This window comes from Humulus lupulus, chromosome 7 (genome assembly GCF_963169125.1).
Source record: "Humulus lupulus chromosome 7, drHumLupu1.1, whole genome shotgun sequence".
Classification (NCBI taxonomy): Eukaryota; Viridiplantae; Streptophyta; class Magnoliopsida; order Rosales; family Cannabaceae; genus Humulus; species Humulus lupulus.
In genome coordinates this window covers 75,436,337-75,459,638 of record NC_084799.1, presented here as the reverse complement: position 1 = coordinate 75,459,638, position 23,302 = coordinate 75,436,337, and the positions used below count along the sequence as shown (strand labels likewise).

The window sequence follows — 23,302 nt, the reverse complement described above, 5'->3', positions numbered from 1 at the left end:
AGCTAATATTTTTTTTTTCAAAAATATGACCTAAAAGTACTAATAATTTTTGGGGGGTATAATAATAAATAAAACAAATAAATGAATAACTAATTTATTCAATTTATGCCACGAGTGTGAATTCTATATGCAATTAATATTCCCAAAAGATAATAATTTATAGGGGTTACTTTCCTCATTATATATATATATATATATATATATATATATATAAAATCACAATTCTTTTTCAAGCAGCTTATTATATGATTCCTGAAACGGACAATTGAGTGGAGTTGATTTGAATTTCAAAGTCAAGGCTAATTATGTAGTTCATAGTAAGAAAAATTCTAGGCCTTTCTTTTATGTGTCTGGAGCAGCTATAATGTTTACCAAATCATATTCTAGGGAATTAATAAGCTGTTTGAATCTACAACAGATTCAGTATATGTAAAAATTAATTGTTGCCCTGTCCTAATAATTAACCCATTTTATTTTTATCATAAATCTTTGACTGCTTTACACAAGAATATCGTTGAATACATATAGTTGTATATATGTATTATATAAATATATATATATATATTTATATTTATGGAATTCAAGGTTCATTTGAATTCAAGCCCACCAAAACAGGCTTCAAAAGAACACAAAAAAAGCATATTTCATTCAAGGGACTCGTTAAGCCAAAACCTGAACCATACAACTCCTTTCCTTATACCTAGTCTAAGAGTAGACAATTTTTGTCTCCATTTGCAGGTGTTCTTGCATATATAGGGAATAATAATATGGAGAATATTTAAGAAAGGATATTTAATACAAAGAAAATATCACTATTCTATATTCCTCCATATTTAAAACGAAGATTTTTATATAGTGAATAGTATGATTACCATAAACAATGAATTATTTATTATAATCCGTTCCTAGAATAAGCAGTCAAATCTATATGTTATTTTATTAAATTTTTGATAAAATTAAATCTTATAAGGCTTACAAATAGTAAATACATTCAACAAAAATATTTGGCTAGATTTCCGAAATAAATAGGATATAACTTCTAAATTTTATTATTAATATTGCCATATTTGTGACTGTGGCATAGCTGTTGATAGCTATAAATAAATTTTATTATTTTTACCATTTACATGTCTTATCTTTTAAACATTTGTGCATTGTATACAGTTGTCTAATTACGTTACATATTTATGTACGGGAAAATAATGTTTTGAGGAGTGCATCTTCGAAATTTCATGTATGAATATATAAAAGAATCGATTTTTTTTCTTCATAGTTTTCTTTAGTGGCATTTAATTTTTACAATGGCCTTGTGATTAAGTCTGATCTCATGCATGAATTATGGTTTGATTATATATATATATATATATATGATGATGATGATATAAAATCATGAAAACAAAACAATTTTTTTTTCCAATACTCAAAAGTTTAAACATAACGACACCAAAATAACTCTCATATCACTTAACTAAAAGCATAAAAACAAATTAACATATTGACCGACCGACAAGAAGAGAAATAACTCCAAATTAACACAAATAACTCAAAAGCAAAAATGAAACACAAATAATCGCCATGACTAAACAATTTAGTTCATGGGAAGTGGCCATTAACCCAGTTATTGTTGTTGTTGTTGTTCCCAAATGGAAAAATCACGTCCCTTCCACCATATCTCATAGGATTATTATTAGCTTGATTTTGAGGGTTCAAGTCTACCCGCCACTGCTGCCTCTGCATGCCACCAGCACCAGCACCAGCACCAGCACCAGCACCAGCACCATTGTTATCCACGTTCACCGCCGCAGCAGTAGCCACATTAACTTTCTCTTCCTCATTTTGATTCCCATTTGGCAGTGGTGCTGTTGCTGCAGCTGCGGCAACCGCCATTCGAGCAGACTTCGTTTCCTTAGCTATTTTTTCCATTCTCTTATTAATATCCTTCAAGTTCTGGTCAATGAGCCAGGTGAGATCATTCAAATCCGTGACAGTCAAGCCTTGAAGGTTCATCTTACCAGACAGATTGGCGTACATGAGTCGGTTCATCTCCTTCTCACGATTCTCTTTCTTGAGTTTCTTCACCTGCTCGGTCACCTTGCCGATTTTTTGCTTCAGGAACGCTTCTTGGTTCATCATCTTCTTGCTCTGCTCGATCTCCGGCATCTTCTTGAACTTCGTCAGTATACGGTGGACCCCCGCCGTGGACGGGAACACCTCCGGCTGAGTATCGTACGGGCTGTAGATGATTGCACACGCATCGACATCGCACAGTGTGCTCAGCTCGCTCACCTTCTTCATCAGACCCTTCTTTCTCTTCTTATACGTGGCTTTTCGAGAGGACTCGTTGTTGATGTAAGCCAACTTCACCTTCTTTCTCGTCATGGTTGGCTGGTTACGCCAAAAGAGGGGCTAAGGAGAGAAAGAAGTATGCCAAAATGGGAGAGAATCCCAAATAGTTGTGCTCTTCCTAGTTTGCTTTGTGCCACTATTTATTCACAAATCTCATAGTAGGTGATAATAGGGTTTTAATGGGGAATATAAACGTAAACAAGGAAATATGGTAACCAATTAATTTTTTTTGTTATTGTGGGTTACACAATATATGGACGGTTAGAACACAGGTTTCAAATTTTAACATAATAAAACAAGGGTTAATTTAGAGAAGAATAATAGGATTTGTATAATGTTACGTGACAAGTTAATATAAATGAAATATAAAAGATATATCACATGAATATCTCAATAAGTATGAACACAGGAACCCTAGCTAACAATTTGGTAGGCTTATTTCGACAAGTATGCGCGACTACACAAGCCAAGGATTCATGAAGTCTGGCTTACTTTTTTTCTTTCAAGTTTTTCTTAAAATTTTCATTTAATATTGCTCAATTTAACCATTAAACTTTTTAAAAATGTTAAAAATATCAAAAGTCTCCTCAGTTCAAAATAGTGAACTTTGTCTTTATATGTGCATATGATATCATTTAGGGAAATACTATTTTGGAATGTCGTGTGTTATTAGCTAGATACCATATTTGATAATCTTTTTTAAAAAGGAAAATTTGCGGCTAAAGTAAAAAAAGTTTACACTTAAATACCAATTTATTTTTTGGTAGCGGTAAAAGTACCAAAATGTTACTTTTTCTTGTATTTCGGTACCAACCGTTCAGTGTGACTTTTGACCAATTAATGACCACGTGATCAACCACTTTGTTCGTCACATGATCAAGCTTTAGATCCAATGGTTTACCGGCTCTTTTCCTTCGTTCTTCAAGAACATTATTACTAGCAAGGCCACGACCATTTCTTCTCGTCGACAGGGCTTTAAAATTTATTAACAATAACCAGTATTAGTATTGTTGTTATATTTCTCGACCACCACCATCTCCGCCGTGATAGGTTGCTATATCAATTGACATTATACTTCAGTTTAAAATTTATTAGTTAGTAATTAGCATCAAATTAAATTAGAGGTATAATAGTTAATATCACATTCAATTCGTATTAATAATAATTACAAAAAAAACTTTATTATATTTCAATAAATAGTTCTGTTTTACTAAAAAAAATAGTTCTGTTACACAAAGAGAAAAACTAAATAGAGTAATCACTATCATTCCATTAGTAATCGGAGACACATTTTCATCTTCACAAAGCTCAACTAGCAATTCGTCCTCTGGATCTGCAACTTCCTCATGTTCTGGCATATCACCTTTGTCGTCACCCTCTTCATCAGCCCCAACATATGCAGCAGATTGATCAGATTGCATAATCAACTCTCTCAAGTCCATAGTCAACACAAAATTTGATGAGCTTGTTTCGTGTACAACATCAATAGCATCATTAACCTCATCAGAATTGTCCTTAATGTCCCAAATTTGTCAATGATTCACATCTTCTACAACTTTCCAATCATGACCTCTAAGTAGATCATCGAGATAGAAAATTTGCTTAGCTTGGCTAGCAAGTATATACGTGATGAGTCTAGCTTTTATTATGTTTTGGTGATGTTTTTAGTAGTCTTTTATTTTGTTTTTCCTTGTTTTAGCGCGGGTTTACGCTTTGTTTGGTTGTTTTTGTGAATATCAGGAAGAATTGAGCATGTGGAAGAAAATGCCAAAGAAAGGGAAGAAATAATCGAGTTTTCCATCATATTTTGATTAAGAATGGTTCTCAACACAATTTGGAAGTGTTGGTGAAATTTTGGGATGAAAACTTGAAGAAATGAGATTTCCCTTAAGAGCCACGGCATGAGCAAAAGGGAGCCGCGGCTAGGTGGGAAACAGAGGCATTGTCTTTCAGGAAGTCTTCGGGCCGCGGCATGGCTAGACAGAGCCGCGGCATGGATGGGTACTCTGCCCAGAATTCGTCGATGCGGGCCGCGGCATGGCTTCAGAGAGCCGCGGCATGAAAAGGACCTCCTGCCCAGAAATTTTGATACGGGCCGCGACATAGTGCATGTAGAGCCGCGGCCCGCTTCTTTAATTTTTGAAATCTTAGGTTTTAAGATTGCGAAAAGGAGAAGAAAGGGACGTACGGACGAAGGGAGGAGTTCTGGTTTTGAAGGCTCAAGCTTAGAGTATTTTTACATGTTTTTCTTCCTGATGTTATCTTTAATTTCTGTTGTGATTAGCACTATGACTATGAACTAATTTTCTGTTTAGGATGTTCAATTGAATCTCTTGAATTTCTGTTATGACCTAATGCAATTTTAATTTCCTCTTCTTCAATTCCATATAATCTGTTCTTATAGAGTGATTATTGATTGACCATCTTTAGTCACATTCATATGTTTTTAAGTCAAAATCTAAGAAGTGAGATTTAATTATGCTTGGGTTATATTGGACATAATTCTAATTTAGAACGAAAGTATCTGAATTAATTGTGTAACTGTTATTAAGTTGTGGAATTTAATGCTACCTTTGTGGTTCAATTTACCATAGAAATATAGGAAATTGTCACCTAGGTTGAGTTTATAATTCATAGTATGATTATAGGCTGCTGTTTCAACTTGTTAATTGAATTAGGTAAAAAAATAAGAAGAATTCATACTTTGCATTAGGGAATAATAGGAATGATAGTTGATGAGATTGAATATCCTAATTGTTTCTCAGTGATTGAATTAAAAGTTTTACTATTAGTTATTATTCTATTTAATTGTCGATTATTATTTCTGCACTTTATTGGTTCTTTTGTTGTATTTTACAAAAATCAAGAATTTTAATTCATCAAATAGAACAAGAAATTAATTGACTGGTAATTGATAACTCAGTCCTTGAGGACGATACTTGATTTTACCATTTTATTACGAGTTTGCGACTGTGTGCACTTGCATAGCAAAATTATCGCAACAAGTTTTTGGCGCCGTTGCCGGGGACTGAAAATTATCAATATCAGTCTAATTAATTTTTATTCTAATTTTATTTTAATTTCTCTCGTTTCTAATCTGTTTAGTTGCTTAATTTGTCTATCTCAGGTGAATTTTGGTATATGCGTGGCAGAAAAGGAAAGGACACACTTGTTCCTCTGAATCTTGAGATTGAGAAGTCTTGCAATCAAATCAGAAAGAAGAAGAGAGAGGCCCATAAATCTGTAAAGATGGCACATAATGAAGGGGATGGCAGGAATGTTCAAACTCCTGGAGTTGTACGAGGGGTTCAGGCTCAACCCAATGCTGAGAGGAGCCTACGAGATTATGTGCTACCCACTCTGACGGGAGTACAAAATAGTATATGCCCACCAACTGTAGAGGCCAACAACTTTGAAATAAAGCCCGCCATTCTACAAATGGTGCAGTCCTCTGTACAATTCAATGGGTTGCCCTCTGAAGATCCTCACACCCATTTGTCTAACTTTCTGGAGTTGTGTGGAACCTTCAAATATAATGGGGTGAGTGATGACGCAATTAAGCTTAGGCTCTTCCCATTTTCTCTAAGGGACAGAGCTAAAAGTTGGCTGAACTCTCTGCAGCCAAATTCCATTGTCACCTGGCAAGATCTAGCTCAGAAGTTTTTGTCCAAATTCTTCCCTCCGTCCAAAGCTGCTAAATTAAGGGGAGAGATAAATAACTTTTGCCAGAATGAAGGAGAGTCATTATATGAGGCGTGGGAACGGTTTAAGGAACTCCTGAGAAGATGTCCTCATCATGGCATTGAACAGTGGATGCTAGTACAGAACTTCTACAATGGTTTATGTCCGACAACCAGAACCATTATTGATGCTGCAGCAGGTGGCACTTTTATGAGCAAGAGCGCAACTGGTGCTTATGAGCTGCTGGAGGACATGGCTACAAACAACCATCAGTAGTCAGAGGAAAGATCCTCAGGAGTTAGAAAGATAGCTGGGGTGCATGAGCTAGATGCAATCACTGCCTTAACAGCGCAAGTAGCCTCTTTGACCAAGCAGTTGCAACAGAGTAGTGTGTCTGCTAATGCGGTTCAGATGGCAGTGAGGTGTGAAATGTGTGGTGGTGCTCATTCTGTCGATCAGTGCCCTATCTGTATGAATAACACCCCAATGGATCATGCTCAAGTTCAGGTGGTGGGAAATTTTCAGAGGCCACTCAATAACCCATTCTCCAACAACTACAATCCTGGGTGGCGAAATCATCCCAATTTTTCGTGGAAGAATAATCAAGGCCAACAATCTCAGTTTCAGTGCCAATTTCAGAATAACATGCCTCAGCCACCTATGAATCAAGCTTCGTCATCAATGCAGCCTAGGCCTCAACAATCAATGCCTCAACCTGAGAGACCTAATGAACTGCAAGCTGCCCTGTTGACTCTTACTAACACTCAGACTCAATTTATGACTGAGACCAGATCCTCTATTCGAAACCTTGAGACACAGGTTGGGCAGTTGGCCAATATGCTCAATAACAGACCCCAGGGAAACTTGCCAAGTAATACTGAAGTCAACCCCAAGGAGCAAGTTCAAGCAATCACTCTGAGGAGTGGGAAGCAAACAGAGCAGCCTAGACCTCCACAGGCAGTGGTTCAGAAAAAAGAGATGGGTGCACAGTCTGATTCAGAAAGGGTTACTGAAGACCATCAGAAGTTAGAACAGAGTCCCCCAGTTGTCATTGAGCAGCCAGTTAGAGTTCCATACCCTCAGAGGCTTAGAAAGACTACCCTTGATAAACAGTTTTCTAAGTTTCTTGAGGTGTTTAAAAAGCTGCACATAAACATTCCTTTTGCTGAGGCCTTGGAGCAGATGCCCAGTTATGTTAAGTTCATGAAGGAGATTTTATCAAAGAAAAGGAGAATGGAGGACTATGAGACTGTAGCACTCACTGAAGAGTGCAGCGCTATTTTACAAAGGAAGTTACCCCAAAAGCTGAGAGATCCGGGGAGTTTCACCATACCTTGCACCATTGGCAAGTTTGAATGCAAGCACGCCTTATGTGATCTGGGGGCAAGTATCAATCTGATGCCCTTATCTGTGTTTAAAAGACTTGGTTTGGGGGAGGCAAAACCAATAACTGTCACTTTACGGCTCGCAGACCGATCGTTAACACATCCACGAGGTATTATTGAGGATGTTCTTGTGAAAGTGGATAAGTTCATATTTCCCGCTGACTTTATTGTTCTGGACATGGAGGAGGACACAGATGTCCCTATTATTCTTGGTAGGCCATTTCTAGCCACAGGCCAAGCTCTTATTGATGTTCAAAAAGGAGAGCTTAAGCTTAGAGTTCAAGGAGATGAGGTGGTCTTTAATGTCTTCAAGTCTATGAAGTATCCGGTGGCTAGTGATAGTTGCTTTAGTGTGGATGTGATAGAAAAGACAATCTCCAAGAGAAGGATGAGCAGTGATGCCTTAGAGGCAGTATTATTGGGTGATGAAGGCGATGATGATGAGGATGCTGAGATCAGAGAATGTGTAAATTGGATCAACTCTTTCCAACCATATTGGAAGAAGTTTCAAGAATTAGTGGATGCGACTGATAAACCGCTAACCTCCATTCAGCAGCCACCACCGTTGGAACTAAAGGTCCTCCCAGATCACTTGCAATATGCTTATTTGGGAGAGAATGAAACTTTACCGGTCATTGTGTCAGCTGACCTGTCAAAGGTAGAATTGGAGAAACTGTTGAGGGTTCTAAGGGAGCATAAATTGGCCATTGGGTGGACCTTGGCAGATATTAGAGGAATAAGCCCAGCGACAGTGATGCATAAAATCTTATTGGAGGAGAATAGCAAGCCATCCATAGAGGCCCAGAGAAGACTCAATCCAGCCATGAAGGATGTAGTACTTGAGCAAATTCTTAAATGGTTGGATGTTGGGGTGATCTACCCAATTTCTGACAGTGCATGGGTGAGCCCTGTGCAAGTGGTACCTAAGAAGGGTGGAATGACTGTAGTGAAAAATGAGAACAATGAACTCATTCCAACAAGAACTGTAACGAGGTGGCGGATTTGTATAGACTACCGCAAGCTCAATAAGGCAACAAGGAAGGATCATTTTCCTTTGCCTTTCCTTGATCAGATGCTTGACAGATTGGCAGGCCATAGCTACTACTGTTTCTTGGATGGGTATTCTGGGTATCATCAGATCGCTATTGCACCAGAAGATCAAGAGAAAACAACCTTCACATGTCCTTATGGCACATTTGCTTTCAGGAGAATGCCATTTGGACTGTGCAATGCCCCTGCAACATTTCAAAGGTGCATGATGGCCATATTTTCAGACATGGTAGACAGGTGTATTGAGATTTTCATGGATGATTTCTCTGTTTTTGGCTCATCATTCGACCTCTGTTTGGGTAACTTGGAGAACGTGCTGCGTCGTTGTGAGATGGCTAATCTGGTGTTGAATTGGGAGAAATGCCATTTTATGGTGAAAGAGGGGATCGTTCTTGGCCATAAAATTTCAAGTGAGGGAATTGAGGTAGATAGAGCGAAAATTTCTACCATTGAAAGGCTGCCTCCACCAGTTTCAGTCAAAGGAGTTAGAAGTTTTCTTGGTCACGCTGGGTTCTATCGAAGATTCATCAAGGATTTCTCAAAGGTGTCTAAGCCTCTCTCGAATCTGCTTATGAATGGAGTTGTCTTTGATTTTAATGACGAATGTTTGAGGGCGTTCAATTTCTTGAAAGAAAAGCTTATTTCTGCTCCAATTGTGATAGCTCCGAGATGGGAATTGCCTTTTGAGTTGATGTGTGATGCCAGTGATTACGCAGTGGGGGCAGTTCTGGGACAGCGGATTGACAAGGTATTCAGGTCTATTTACTATGCTAGTCGGACTCTAAATGATGCTCAGCTGAATTATGCCACTACAGAAAAAGAGTTGCTAGCTATTGTGTTTGCTTGCGATAAATTCAGACCATATCTGATTGGTAACAAGGTGATTGTCTACACTGATCACTCTGCCATTAAATACTTGATGTCAAAGAAAGATGCCAAGCCCCGCATGATTAGATGGATTCTGTTGCTTCAAGAATTTGACATGGAGATTCGTGACAAGAAGGGCAGCGAGAATGTGGTAGCTGATCATCTCTCTAGACTTGAGGTGGAGGAGACTGAAAATAAGAAAGCAGTGCAAATCAATGATCATTTTCCTGATGAGCAGTTGTTTGGGGTAAGTGAGACTCTAGCTGTCCCGTGGTTTGCAGACATAGTGAACTTTTTGGTTGCAAAAATTGTGCCTTCTGAAATGTCAAAGCAGCAATTAAAGAAATTCTTTTATGAGGTGAAACACTACTATTGGGAGAAACCTATTCTCTATAGGCACTGTGTTGATCAGATTATCAGAAGGTGCGTTCCTGAAGAAGAGATGCAGTCCATTCTTAATCACTGTCATACTCAACAATGCGGAGGGCATTTTGGAGCATAAAGAACGGCGGCTAAGGTATTACAAAGCGGTTTCTATTGGCCTTCATTATTCAAGGATGCCAATGAGTTTGTCAAGGCTTGTGATAGATGTCAGAGAACTGGCAATATCTCGAGGAGAAACGAAATGCCTCTACAAGGGATTCTTGAGGTGGAACTGTTTGACGTATGGGGCATCGATTTCATGGGGCATTTTCCACCATCTTACAACAATGAATACATTCTATTGGCAGTGGATTATGTATCCAAATGGGTGGAGGCTGCAGCAACTAGAGCCAATGATGGTAAAACTGTGCTTAATTTTCTGCATAAACATATTTTTACTAGATTTGGCACTCCCCGAGCTCTGATTAGCGATGAAGGGAAACACTTTGTGAATAAGCAATTGGAAGCACTGCTGGCTCGTTATGGAGTTTATCACCGAAAAGCTTTGCCTTATCATCCTCAATCAAATGGGCAAGCTGAAGTTTCGAACAGAGAAATCAAGAGCATCCTTGAGAAGAGCGTTGACAGTTCGAGGAAAAATTGGTCGAAAAAGTTAGATGATGCGATTTGGGCATACAGAACTGCATTCAAAACACCAATAGGCATGTCTCCTTATAGGTTGGTGTTTGGTAAAGCGTGTCATCTACCAGTCGAATTGGAGCATAGGGCATTTTGGGCTATGAAAAAGTTAAATTATGATTGGAGTGCCACTAGTGAAAGAAGACTGTTGCAACTGAATGAACTTGACGAGTTCAGAAATGAGGCTTATGAGAATGCCAAGATTTATAAAGAAAGAACAAAGGCTTGGCATGACAAGAACATAATCAGAAAAGAGTTCCAACCAGGGCAGCAGGTACTTCTTTTCAATTCAAGACTGCGGCTGTTTCCGGGCAAACTGAAGTCAAGATGGTCAGGGCCATTCACTGTAGTTCAAGTTTTTCCTTATGGTTCTGTAGAAGTTCAGGGCAATTAAGGTGATTCCTTTAAAGTCAATGGTCAGAGATTGAAGCCCTACTTGGGTGGTAGTTTTGATCAAGCGAAGTCTATTCTTCTTCTGAAGCCTCTCTGAAGAGGGGTTCAGCGTCCGGCTAAATGACGTTAACGACAGCGCTTGTAGGAGGCACCCTATATTTTTACTTGTTATTTTTTACTTTTGTATTTGTAAACAATGGATATTTGGTTTATTCTTGGACTTTTAGAATCGTGAAAAACGTGAAAAATCAAAAAAACTTTAAAAAAATCAAAAAAATAAAAAAAATAAAAATTCCTTAAGGGCCGCGGCATAGCCATATGATGCCGCGACATTGGGGGTTCCAGAGGCTCACGAATTTGGCAGTATAGGGGCGGGCCGCGGCATAGATGAGGAGGGCCGCGGCATTAAACCCAAGATTTCCCAGAATAATGAGGCGGGCCGCGGCATATGTATGAGAGAGCCGCGGCATTACATCCTGGCGATTCTATGCGGGCCGCGGCATAGTCAAGGTAATGCCGCGGCCCTAGTCCGAAAATTGGGATAAAAAGCCCTAAATCAGTCATTGTCTCATTCATTCATTCTCACAATTTACATCACACTCCAAACATCTTTCTCTCTAAATTTTTTTGAGACTTCCATCAGTCAAGGAGACCACAAGAAGGATTTTTGTGCCATTCAAGTAAGTGTATCTTCTCTAGTCTAATGCTTTTGATTGGAGATTAGATTGCATTGCGGTGTTGTGGATTGTTCTTTGTTGTTCTTGTGAGAAGATTAAGGGTTTTGCCAACTATTGATTGTGGGAATTACTGTTTGAGACTATTGATTGTGGGAATTAGTGTTTGGGGTTGTTGATTGTGGTAATTAGTAAATTTGGGGGGAGTGACACCAAAAAAGGAAATTATACTCAAGTTCTTGAGAGCATATTTGGGGGTTTAGTTGGTTCTTTTGAAAGATATTATGGGTCCTAAGCGAAATCCCCTTAGAGGCACCTCCTCCAAGAAAGCATCCTCATCACGCACTCAACCACCACCAACACCACCTTCCCCAGCTGAGTATGACACTAATATTTTTGTTAATAAGGACGCTGCCGAGTTGTTTAAAAAGATTTATAAAAGATCGGTGGTAAGGGAAAGGGGGTTTGACTTTAATGAGGTCCCTGTTGTACAACACCCTGGTTATGAACTTATCAAAGCTGAAATAGTGCGACGTAGATGGAATTTGTTTTGTGACTCAACCCATGTGGATTCAGTCAACTGCTCTATTATATATGAATTTTTCGCCAACTTTTCATATCAAGATGCAGAGCAGAATAATTTTGTCAGGGGCAAATTGGTGCCTACAACGGCCTATGCATTCAACCAATTACTGGGTCTTCCCTATTTTTCTGCACAAGAGGATGAATACTGGCAGTTGGCCCATTTCGAGGAGCCAGACTATGATGCGGTGGCTGCGGTCTTGAGTATGGAAGGGGCACGTTTCAGTTATCATAATGGGAGGCCCAAAGAGTTGTTCAGGTGGCAGCTAAACCCAGTTGCGAAGGCGTGGTTTTATTTTGTGAGTGCACGTTTACTGCCGACGTCTCATCTGTCTTCTGTTGATCGAGAGCGTTGTTTGTTAGTGTATGCTATCATGACCCAAAAGAAGGTCGATGTGGGCCGCATTATTCGATATAGCATACGCAACATCAGTAGATTCAACACTACCGCTGGTGTCGCCCATGGTACCTTCCTTTCGACTTTATGCAGCACTTATGAGGTACCAACCTTTTCCAGCGATCTAGTCCGGAGGCCAATGGGGGCAATCAATCAGACCTTGTTTACGGCCTTCCCTCCAGCCTCCCTCTACTCAGCCAAATAAGCGCAGCCGGGCTGATGAAACAGGGGACCCTGATCAAGCTGAGGAGGAGGAAGTAGAAGAAGCAGGTCCCAGCAACCCACCTGAAAATTTGGCAATTGGAGGACCGATTGATGAGCACACGCAGCATACGCATGCTCGATTGGATTACATTATTCAACAAAATCAGTATTTAATCCAATCGCAGCAGGCGCAAAATCAGCACTATAATGACTTTATGGTGCAACAAAATGAATATGGGCGGGCTCACATTGAGGAGTTGAATACTTTGGTCACGAGGTGGACTATGAGTTCAGCCGATGAGAATTATTTCACTCCACCGCCACAGTACACTCCATATCAGTGGCCACCTCCACCACCTCCTCCGCCATACTGATGTGGCGTCAGGTAAGTTCTCTTCCCTTGTTATTTTCTTTATCACATTGGGGAAAATGTGCATTTTAAGTTTGGGGGGGAGCTTATTTTGTTTTATTTTTTGTTTTCTGCGTTGTTTAGTTTAGTTTTCTGTAGTGTAAAGGTTAAACCATCATTCTTGTCTGTAGTTGCTTTGTCTTTGCTCGTGAAAAGGAAATTGAATTCAACTGTGTGCTTGGTTCAATTGTTTTAGAGTTGAATTTAGAAAGTTTTGTGGGAAATTTTTAATATGTTTTGAAAAGACAACATTTTGGATTGTATTATATGTGTTTGACTAGGGTTGGTGGAATGACAAGTTGAATCTAATAGAACTTGCATTATTTGGCTTTTGAGGCGAAATTCTTGATGACATGTGTTTAGAAAAGTGATTTAGGCAATTTTATTGGATCGATTGTGCCTTTCAAGCCGACCTTGAGTTAATTATCCTTAGTTACCCTTTTTGAGCCTTAAACTTGGTTTTTGTTCTTGATCATACTACTTGAGCCTAAATTTCTTAACTTCTTTATTTTTGTTTTCCTCTCCTTTTGTTATCATAAGCATATAATCTGTGGGAAAGAAGAAGGAAAAATAGTAAGAAGTTGGTATGATTGGAATATAGTATGATTGTACAAAAAGAAGAGAGAGAGAGAAGTCTTTGAAAAAAAAAGAGAATAATATCACTTTGTCACACTCATTGATCATATATATATATATATATATAGAAAATAATAAGTTTGGGGGAGTGTGATTTGAAAAAAAAAAAAAAGTGATAAGTCTAAAAAAAAAAAAAAGGGAAATAATGAAAAGTGTTGTAATCTCTCTCTCTAATTGTATAAAAGGGTGATTTTTGGTGTGGTAAAGAGAAATTTGGTGGGTTTCAAGGTTTTTTTTTATGCTTATGGTAACGACTGAGCCTAAATGAGAATTTCATCTACCTTTACCTAAGCCTAACACTATAACCTGTGAAAGTCCTTTTGATTTCAAAACATGTGTTGTTGACATTAGTGGAGAAGGTCAAGTAATGCAAGCATATTGCAGATGTTGGTTTGTGGAAATGTCTGGAATGAGTTGAGCATATATGATAGAATCCAAATGTTGTAGTCATTTTCATGATATATTATTGATTTCCCTAATTGAACTGTATAAGTTGGACTTTAAGGCAATTGAGCTGAAATTCTGGTTATAAATATTGCAATTGAGATTTCATGAGTTTTGGCAAAGCAGTGTAGATGGTAATGATGGTTTAGCTTGTTCGTTTGTGTTTGTTTCTTTTTGTTAGTGTAACTTGGTCTTTACTTGAGGGCGAGTAAAGGTTAAGTTTGGGGGAGTTTGATGAGTCTAGCTTTTATTATGTTTTGGTGATGTTTTTAGTAGTCTTTTATTTTGTTTTTCCTTGTTTTAGCGCGGGTTTACGCTTTGTTTGGTTGTTTTTGTGAATATCAGGAAGAATTGAGCATGTGGAAGAAAATGCCAAAGAAAGGGAAGAAATAACCGAGTTTTCCATCATATTTTGATCAAGAATGGTTCTCAACACAATTTGGAAGTGTTGGTGAAATTTTGGGATGAAAACTTGAAGAAATGAGATTTCCCTTAAGAGCCACGGCATGAGCAAAAGGGAGCCGCGGCTAGGTGGGAAACAGAGGCATTGTCTTTCAGGAAGTCTTCGGGCCGCGGCATGGCTAGATAGAGCCGCGGCATGGTTGGGTACTCTGCCCAGAATTCGTCGATGCGGGCCGCGGTATGGCTTCAGAGAGCCGCGGCATGAAAAGGACCTCCTGCCCAGAAATTTTGATACGGGCCGCGACATAGTGCATGTAGAGCCGCGGCCCGCTTCTTTAATTTTTGAAATCTTAGGTTTTAAGATTGCGAAAAGGAGAAGAAAGGGACGTACGGACGAAGGGAGGAGTTCTGGTTTTGAAGGCTCAAGCTTAGAGTATTTTTACATGTTTTTCTTCCTGATGTTATCTTTAATTTTTGTTGTGATTAGCACTATGACTATGAACTAATTTTCTGTTTAGGATGTTCAATTGAATCTCTTGAATTTCTGTTATGACCTAATGCAATTTTAATTTCCTCTTCTTCAATCTTCTTCAATTCCATATAATCTGTTCTTATAGAGTGATTATTGATTGGCCATCTTTAGTCACATTCATATGTTTTTAAGTCAAAATCTGAGAAGTGAGATTTAATTATGCTTGAGTTATATTGGACATAATTCTAATTTAGAACGAAAGTATCTGAATTAATTGTGTAACTGTTATTAAGTTGTGGAATTTAATGCTACCTTTGTGGTTCAATTTACCATAGAAATATAGGAAATTGTCACCTAGGTTGAGTTTATAATTCATAGTATGATTATAGGCTGCTGTTTCAACTTGTTAATTGAATTAGGTAAAAAAATAAGAAGAATTCATACTTTGCATTAGGGAATAATAGGAAGGATAGTTGATGAGATTGAATATCCTAATTGTTTCTCAGTGATTGAATTAAAAGTTTTACTATTAGTTATTATTCTATTTAATTGTCGATTATTATTTCTGCACTTTATTGGTTCTTTTGTTGTATTTTACAAAAATCAAGAATTTTAATTCATCAAATAGAACAAGAAATTAATTGACTGGTAATTGATAACTCAGTCCTTGAGGACGATACTTGGTTTTACCATTTTATTACGAGTTTGCGACTGTGTGCACTTGCATAGCAAAATTATCGCAACAATACGGCTCATCTTTGTACCATTCACCATTGACGTTTATACTGGTGATATTATTTTCAATGATTTTTTTCTTCCTTCTTGGATTTGTATTAAACCATTTGCACCGAAATAATGCCATTGAATATGCACGAGTGAAAGATAGTGTCACTACTTCTTCAAGTGTGCCGTAATAATTAAAACCTTCTGTTCCAGCAACATACACTCCACTATTCTATGTGGTACAATTTTTATCTCGGTCGTGTGCAATAAATTGAACACCATAGACTATATATAGGTTGCCAAATGATCTAACTCAGATGCTAAAGCTAGCAATTCATCACCATTTTCCAAAGACCCAAGCTTGTGCAAGTCATATATCTAAATACATACAACTATATTAGATTCACAAAATATATCATTAATAAAATGAAAGTTCAAAGCTACCTTCTTATGAAACCACGAACGAAATTTTTTCCTATGCAAACGATCATGATCACCATCCGAGTATTTTTGCTAATCTCTTGTAGGTGTTCGCTGTTAATTAGAATAGTGTTAGGATTCTTGATAACAAAAAACTTATAATAACCATACATGTTCTAATTTAAAAGGAATAAACGCACTCTAAATAAGGCTCGATTTCAGGAGAATTCTCTAGTATGAACCACTCAGCTATTTCACGAGTGTTATGATTGAGAGGCTTCAAAGTTCCCTTTGTGAGTGGACGACATTGAGATTGGAAAACTGTAAGGTTTAGTGAGATATAAGTTACATCTTCATTTCGATCAAGACAGTTAAATCTTGTTTCAATGTCATTGAAATACATTGAACAAAAGGTTAAAGCCTCATCTGCAACATAGCCTCGACGATCGAACCTTCAGGGCGAGCTTTATTTCCCACATAATTCTTCAATTTTTTCATGTACCTTTCAAAAGGGTACATCCACCTCATAAATATCGGGCCACCAAATATAGCTTCTTCTGGAAAATGTAAGACCAAATGAATCATTATGTCAAAAAAAGCTGGAGGAAAAATCAACTCCATCTTGCACAATATTTGAATAAGGTCATTTTGTGCTTTCTCCATATCTTTAACATTTAAAGTCCTCGAACATATTTGCCTGAAGAAATTGCACAATTTTATAATTGTGGTCGATGTAGATTTTGGGAGAAACTTGCGAACACCGAGAAAAAGTAATCGTTGCATTATCACATGACAATCGTGTGACTTCAACCCAAGAATATTTGTATCATTCTCGGACACTTTCTTCTTCAAATTTGGACAAAAGCCATCTGGATATCTAACTCCTTTTATAAACTGACAAAATTGTTGCCTCTGCGCCGGAGTTAACACATAAGGAGCGTGTGGCTTCATCAACTTCCCATTCTCATCTTCATAAATCCACAATGATTCCCTCACACCCATCTTTTTCAAATCATGTCTTGCATTAGTGGTGTCCTTAGATTTATCATTGTCTAAGATGGTGCCAAGGAGACTATCACACACATTCTTCTCAGCATGTATGACATCTATATTATGTTTTAATTTGTTTGTACACCAATACTCAAGCTCGTAAAAGATACTTTTTTTCCTCCAATTACCTTCATCTACACCTCTTTTACGTTTCACACCCCCAAATTGGACGTGTTTTCCAGGAACTTGCGCTGCAAGAACATTAACTTATACTAGTATATCATCACAAGTAAATCGTCTTGGAGGACGTCTTGTCTCAACTTCTCCATCAAACTCGGTGTCTCTTCTCATCCGATGAGTACTTGGCAAGAATCTTCTGTGACCAACATAAGATGTCTTACCGATCACTCAGATGGAAGTTGTATCTTCATTACATGTAGGATAAACTTTGTATCCCTGACCACTCCATCCAGACAAACTACTGCGAGCTGGAAAATTGTTCACTGTCCACAAAAGGGTTGCCTGCATCTTGGACATCGTGTTGGTCGTACTATCTCTTGTATTAATTCCGTTAACCCACATATCCTTCAACTCATCCACCAATGGTCTTAGAAATACATCCATGTCCTTACCTGATGATTTTGGCCCGGGAATAAGGAGGGTCAACATGAAATAATTATCTTTCATACACAACCAAGATGGCAGATTATAGTTTGCCAACACCACATGCCACATGCTGTATGTGAGGTTCATGTTGCCAAATGGATTAAATCCATCGGCAGCTAAGCCCAAACGAACATTTCTGAGATCCCTTGAAAAATCAGGATGCTTGACGTCAAAGTCCTTCCACGCAAAGCCATCCACCGGGTGTCACATCACCCCATCATCTTTCGATTTCCTGGTGTGATGCCATATGGTGTGTTTCACTGTAATCCTTGAATTGTATAATCTTTTCAACCGAGGTGTCAACGAAAAGTAACGCATCACCTTGTGTGACACTTTTTTTCCTTTCGTCATTTCGGAAGTAATCCATCACTACTTCCACATATCGGGCATGTCTCTTTAGATGCATGCTCATTGTAAAATAAGCAGCAATCATTCTGACACACATGAATTGAATCGTATCCCAACCCTAATTTTTTCAATGTCTTCTTTGCCTCGTAGTGCGATCCAGGAATTTTGTTTTCCTAAGGAAAGGCAAGCTTTAACAACTTCAACAATTCATTAAATATGTTGTTAGGCACCTTCCCTCTAACTTTTAGATGCAATAACTTTTCTAAGAAGTTCAGGGATGAAATCCAATCACAGCCAGGGCACAACTCCGCTTCAATCTCGTCAAATAACTCGTCATAATACTGACTCTCACCAGGATCCCTTTCTACTTCCTCAGTTGTCAGTAAAAGGAAGTCTTTCACAACGTGAATCATCTCATCGTCTTCATTTTCATCAACCACCTCATCAGCAACAATTTCTTCCACCTCACCATGAAAAATCCACTTATCATAAGCTTGATGGAAACCCCTATCGAATACGTGTGCCTGAACAACATCCAAAGATTCAAATCTATTATTAGTTCATCTCACACACGGGCACCTAATTCTTCCATCATAATCTTTATGTTTCGACGCCATCCTCAAAAAAGCTTGTAGTCAATTCCAATATTCTTGACAACCACGATTTCTCAATGTTGCCGAAGTCTTGTCAATCGCCATCTAAAGTGTTATAAGAGTGTGTGAGTTTTAGTAATGTGAATAGGAATGGATAACAAAAGAAATTTTTTATCATTTTTGAAATCTTATACAATATTATAATAACTTATGCTATTTTTTGATGTTTTATTAAATAATGTTATTTATAAGCAAATTAATATTTTTTCCTAAACTAATTTATTATTTATTATTAATTTTTTAAACTTTTATTAAATATAATTATCAATTTCTATATTCAACTAATTTATAACTATTTAATATTAGATAATGTTATTTAATAAAAAAATTAAATAAAATTATTTAATTAGTTAATGTTATATCAAAATGTTATTATTTAATTAATTAAATTAATAAAAAATAATTAAAAATAAATTATTATTTATTTAATTATTTATTCATAATTTTTTAATTTGTAATAATAATAATTTTACTAATGAATTATTATTTAACTTTTAGATTAATTTTTTTTAAATAATTAGATAAATTTTATTAATCTTTTTCATTCATTATTTTATTAATAATATTTTAAACTTATCATTTCTGTGTCGATGTCCCTGTAATTGATGGTTGTGGTCAACAACCATCAATCATAAGCATACCGAGACAGAGAAAAAAATTTAAATTCTAATTAACTACTAATTTTTTTTTTTTAATAATTTTCAATTAATTATAATACTACTAATTAACTAAATTATATAAAATTCATTACAATTCTCATTATGTTGACATCCCATATAACAAAAAAATAAAAATTAAAACAACTTTGCTTAATTAAATTTTACAAAAAGTTTGACAGCATAACATTTTCATACGACCATTTCAAAAATTTTAAAATCGTGCACTCAGTAAATCCCATAACATTTATTATAAGACATATAGTTTTTTTTTTTAAATTTTGACAACATAACAACATAAATTTGACCTATCCCAAAATTTAAAATCTCCAAACAACAAACCTAGAATAACTAGAATAACAAAACATTTATTAAAATAATATTACAACACAAATCAATATAAACCATAAGATGATTAATACAAAAAAAAAAATAATAACATACATTAATAATATGATTTTTTTCTTTCAAAAGTTTGATGCTCTGCTAAAAAAAATAAAGCAACATACTAATATTTTTTTAATTATAATTTTTTTAATAATCAAATCTCATTCTTTTAATAATAAATTAAATACAATATAATACAACATAGAAATCTATTTTTCTAATAAGACCAAATTTTTTTTTAATAAATATTATGAAACCAATATCATTAAAAAAAATACATACACTGGTGGTGGTCCAAAACTCCGGCGTGGGGTCCGAAACTCTGGCATGGGGGGTTCTGAACATAAATACAAACAATTAAAATTAAAAAAAAAACTAAATACAAGTAATTAAAATTAAAAAATTAATACAATATATACCTGATAACTTGGGGGTTGTGCGTGGTGGTGGTGGTGCTCGGAAAGTGAGGTCTCAGAGAGTGGGAGAGGGGCGGTGGGGCGGTGTAGCCTTGCGTCTGAGAAAGAAGAGAAATGAGAGATGTTCTATAACGAGAGAGGAATGGACGAAACAATGTTGAAAATTTTAAATATGCAAGATTATTAGCAGTGGGACCTGTCGCTATTAATATTATTCCGTGGCTAATAATGGTGATTACCCGCTGCTAATATTATTAGCGGAGGATCGTCCGCCTTTACTAAAGGTAAGTACCTGCTGCTAATATTTTTAAAACTAAAAACCCTTTTGTTTCGTGGGCATTTCTTTAGTGTATTAGCAACGGACTACCCGCTGCTAATAATTGGTAAATCCGCCGCTAATAAAAACATTAATTTTTTTTTTATATTATCACATTATTAGCGGCTGACCCAGGAGTCCGCCGCTAATAACCTGTATGGTACTGGCGGACAAAGTCCGCCTCTAATATCAGATTTTCTTGTAGTGTGGATTCAAGGTAGGCTTGCCATTCTTGTTCTTGCCTATCTCTTGGATCGCTCATCTTAACATGGCAAGTTGAGTGAGGACTAGATCGACGGTCACTCATGCGGTCTCACCTTCACAATTTTGACCGTCTTCACGCTCTTCTCTCTAGGCGTCCTGTTAATCGCGTAGGTTGCCTCACCTAGCGTTAAGATGGTTGTAGAGGTCACCATCTCGTCGTTCATTGAGGTGGTCATGCAAATTTGGATAATTTCTAGGTCTTATCCTCTCTCCCAAGCTGTCAAAGGCATTGTTTACATGACCGATATCAGCTTCATCAACCACCCTAGATGGGTTATTGTGAATCGAGCGACTAGTTGGCCTTTCTCCCTTTTACAAGGTGGATGTATTGGGTGCTCCTCTAGGTTAAGGGTGCTGGAGGCCCATTGTTCATTCTAAGTGGGTGGTTCACTCGGCTCCGAGGTCATTCAGGATATGGAGCCCTTGGGATATATGCATTCTGACGATGAATTTATTGATCATCGTGCCTTAGAGATACACTCCTAGATTGTGCCCCCAGACGTGGTTGGTGAGTGGCTGAGTGTTGTACCTCATCGCCACCTAATATTCGAGGTAAGATTATGGAAGGTTGGCGACCTCTCGCAGCTAGGCAAAGTGTGGCTTCAAGAGCGAGGGTCCCCTCTCTTCGGCATTTCTTCGTTTCTCGTCTTTGCGCTGCCATTTTAGCGATGGTAGTTGCATTTTGTAGTTGTTCCATCTCTTTACGTAGAGTAGTGACTACCTCCCGAGCGACTTCAAGCTCTTCTAGGATATGATCCAATCGCCCTATTCGAGGTTTATGCGAGGATTCTCTTCCATGTTCATACACTACAAGAAAAATAGTTTTTAGAGGCGGAAATATTACCGGCGGACTAACTCCGCCGGTAATGTGCAGTATATTAGCGGCGGAGTACTGGGTCCGCCGGTAATAATAAGGAAATCAAAATAAAAAACTAAATTTTTTATTAGCGGCGGACTTCTGCATTATTAGAGGCGGAATATCCGCCGCTAATACAAATGCCGGTTACTGATTTTCAAATTTAATACCGGCGGGCATTTTACCGGCGGGATAAGGGATATAGCGGCGAGCCCGGGGCGGCGGGTTATGGTTATACCGGCGGGAACCGCCGGTAATAGTTTAATACCGGCGGGGTAATACCGGCGGACCTCCGCCGATGTTGTATTACCGGCGGGGTAATACCAGTGGACCCCGCCGGTGATGTATGTATTACCGGCGGAGACCCGCCGGTAATACTATTATAGATGCCTTCCGTTATCCCAATACAGAGTAGAGAGTAGTGGGTTCTTCTCATTATCCCATTGCAATTTCGGAGGTTTTGGAGCATACCCAGATCCCAAATCAACCTATGAGAAATACTTTGCCTCCCAGGTGATCAAATGCAAGGACAGTTCCAAATCGTTCAACCGAGAGCGTGTCAACGATACCCTGGTATTGTGGTCGTATTGTATTACCTTTCCTTAAACTAATTTGCATTTTTCCCCTATTTGCAATGGATATTATTAACTCTATTTTCCCCCTATTTGCAGGGACTTCAGCTTGTCCTAAAAGCAAATTTTATTGTAGAAACTTAGGAAGCACGCCGCAATTTATATTTTCTTCTCGTGTAAATGATCGTATTTGTGGTAAGCTTTTTTTTTATCTACGTGACCATTATATTATGATGACATTTTTTTTAGGCTTCTTTGGTAGTTCCATGGCTCTGGCAGCAATAAATCTTACTATCCTAGTGTTGTTTAAAGTAGTTTAACTCCATGTATAACTGGGATGATAGTGGTTTTATAGGCGCATAGTTTAGGAAGGTCAGACAAGAATAAGCAACTTTTGATGTAGTTCATTTCTAAGATGGGGTGATGAACTATGTTGATATGTAGTTCATTTCTAAGATGGGGTGATGAACTATTACTGGGTCTGTTGAGTGATGAACTATGTTGATATGTATGTTTGTTTTGATTATCATTTTGTTGATTGAACTAGGCAGTTTGAGATATATATTATACTAGCTAGGTGGCACCTAAAGCTTAGCCCATTCCCTTCGGCTCTTTGTGGTGGGCAAAAAATATGGCTGTGATATTGGCCATTGTTTGCCTCAAAACTATGTTAATTGGAGTTTTTGTCAATACACCTTATCATTATACATTTTACAATTGATGAGATTCGTTCCATGAATATATGCCCAATTCTTTTTAGATAATTAATTAATACATTCTCTTCTTTTTATATATGCTTACCATTTTCTTGGATAAACTTGGAGTAGTATAGATTTTATTGAAGAAAAGTTAATCTATTAAATACATATGTCTCCTATTGAAACTTACAAAATACACCCGATCATGTATTAAAAAATATATACGAAGTTGACAAAAAAAATGTGTGGTAAGGTTGCTGATTTCTTCAAAAAAGTTTCATGTGGAATAAAGAAAATCGAGAGAGTTTCACTCCATACTCCAAACAGACACGT

The 23,302-nt window shown here is 37.4% G+C and overlaps 1 protein-coding gene and 1 non-coding gene across 2 annotated transcripts; both read right to left on the bottom strand.

Moving 5' to 3' along the window:
• Positions 1 to 1,593: 1,593 nt before the first annotated feature.
• Positions 1,594 to 2,379, bottom strand: LOC133791858 (agamous-like MADS-box protein AGL80). Its single transcript, XM_062229767.1, has one exon. The coding sequence runs from the start codon at positions 2,377 to 2,379 to the stop codon at positions 1,594 to 1,596; it is 786 nt and encodes a 261-aa protein (XP_062085751.1).
• A 3,663-nt stretch (positions 2,380 to 6,042) lies between these two features.
• Positions 6,043 to 6,149, bottom strand: LOC133793083 (small nucleolar RNA R71). Its single transcript, XR_009874544.1, has one exon. It is a non-coding gene; the product is annotated as a small nucleolar RNA R71 (small nucleolar RNA).
• Positions 6,150 to 23,302: the final 17,153 nt, after the last annotated feature.

What these genes read in the sequence shown, in the direction of transcription:
- LOC133791858 (XM_062229767.1), bottom strand. Translation starts at nt 2,379, where the DNA reads ATGACGAGAAAGAAGGTGAAGTTGGCTTACATCAACAACGAGTCCTCT.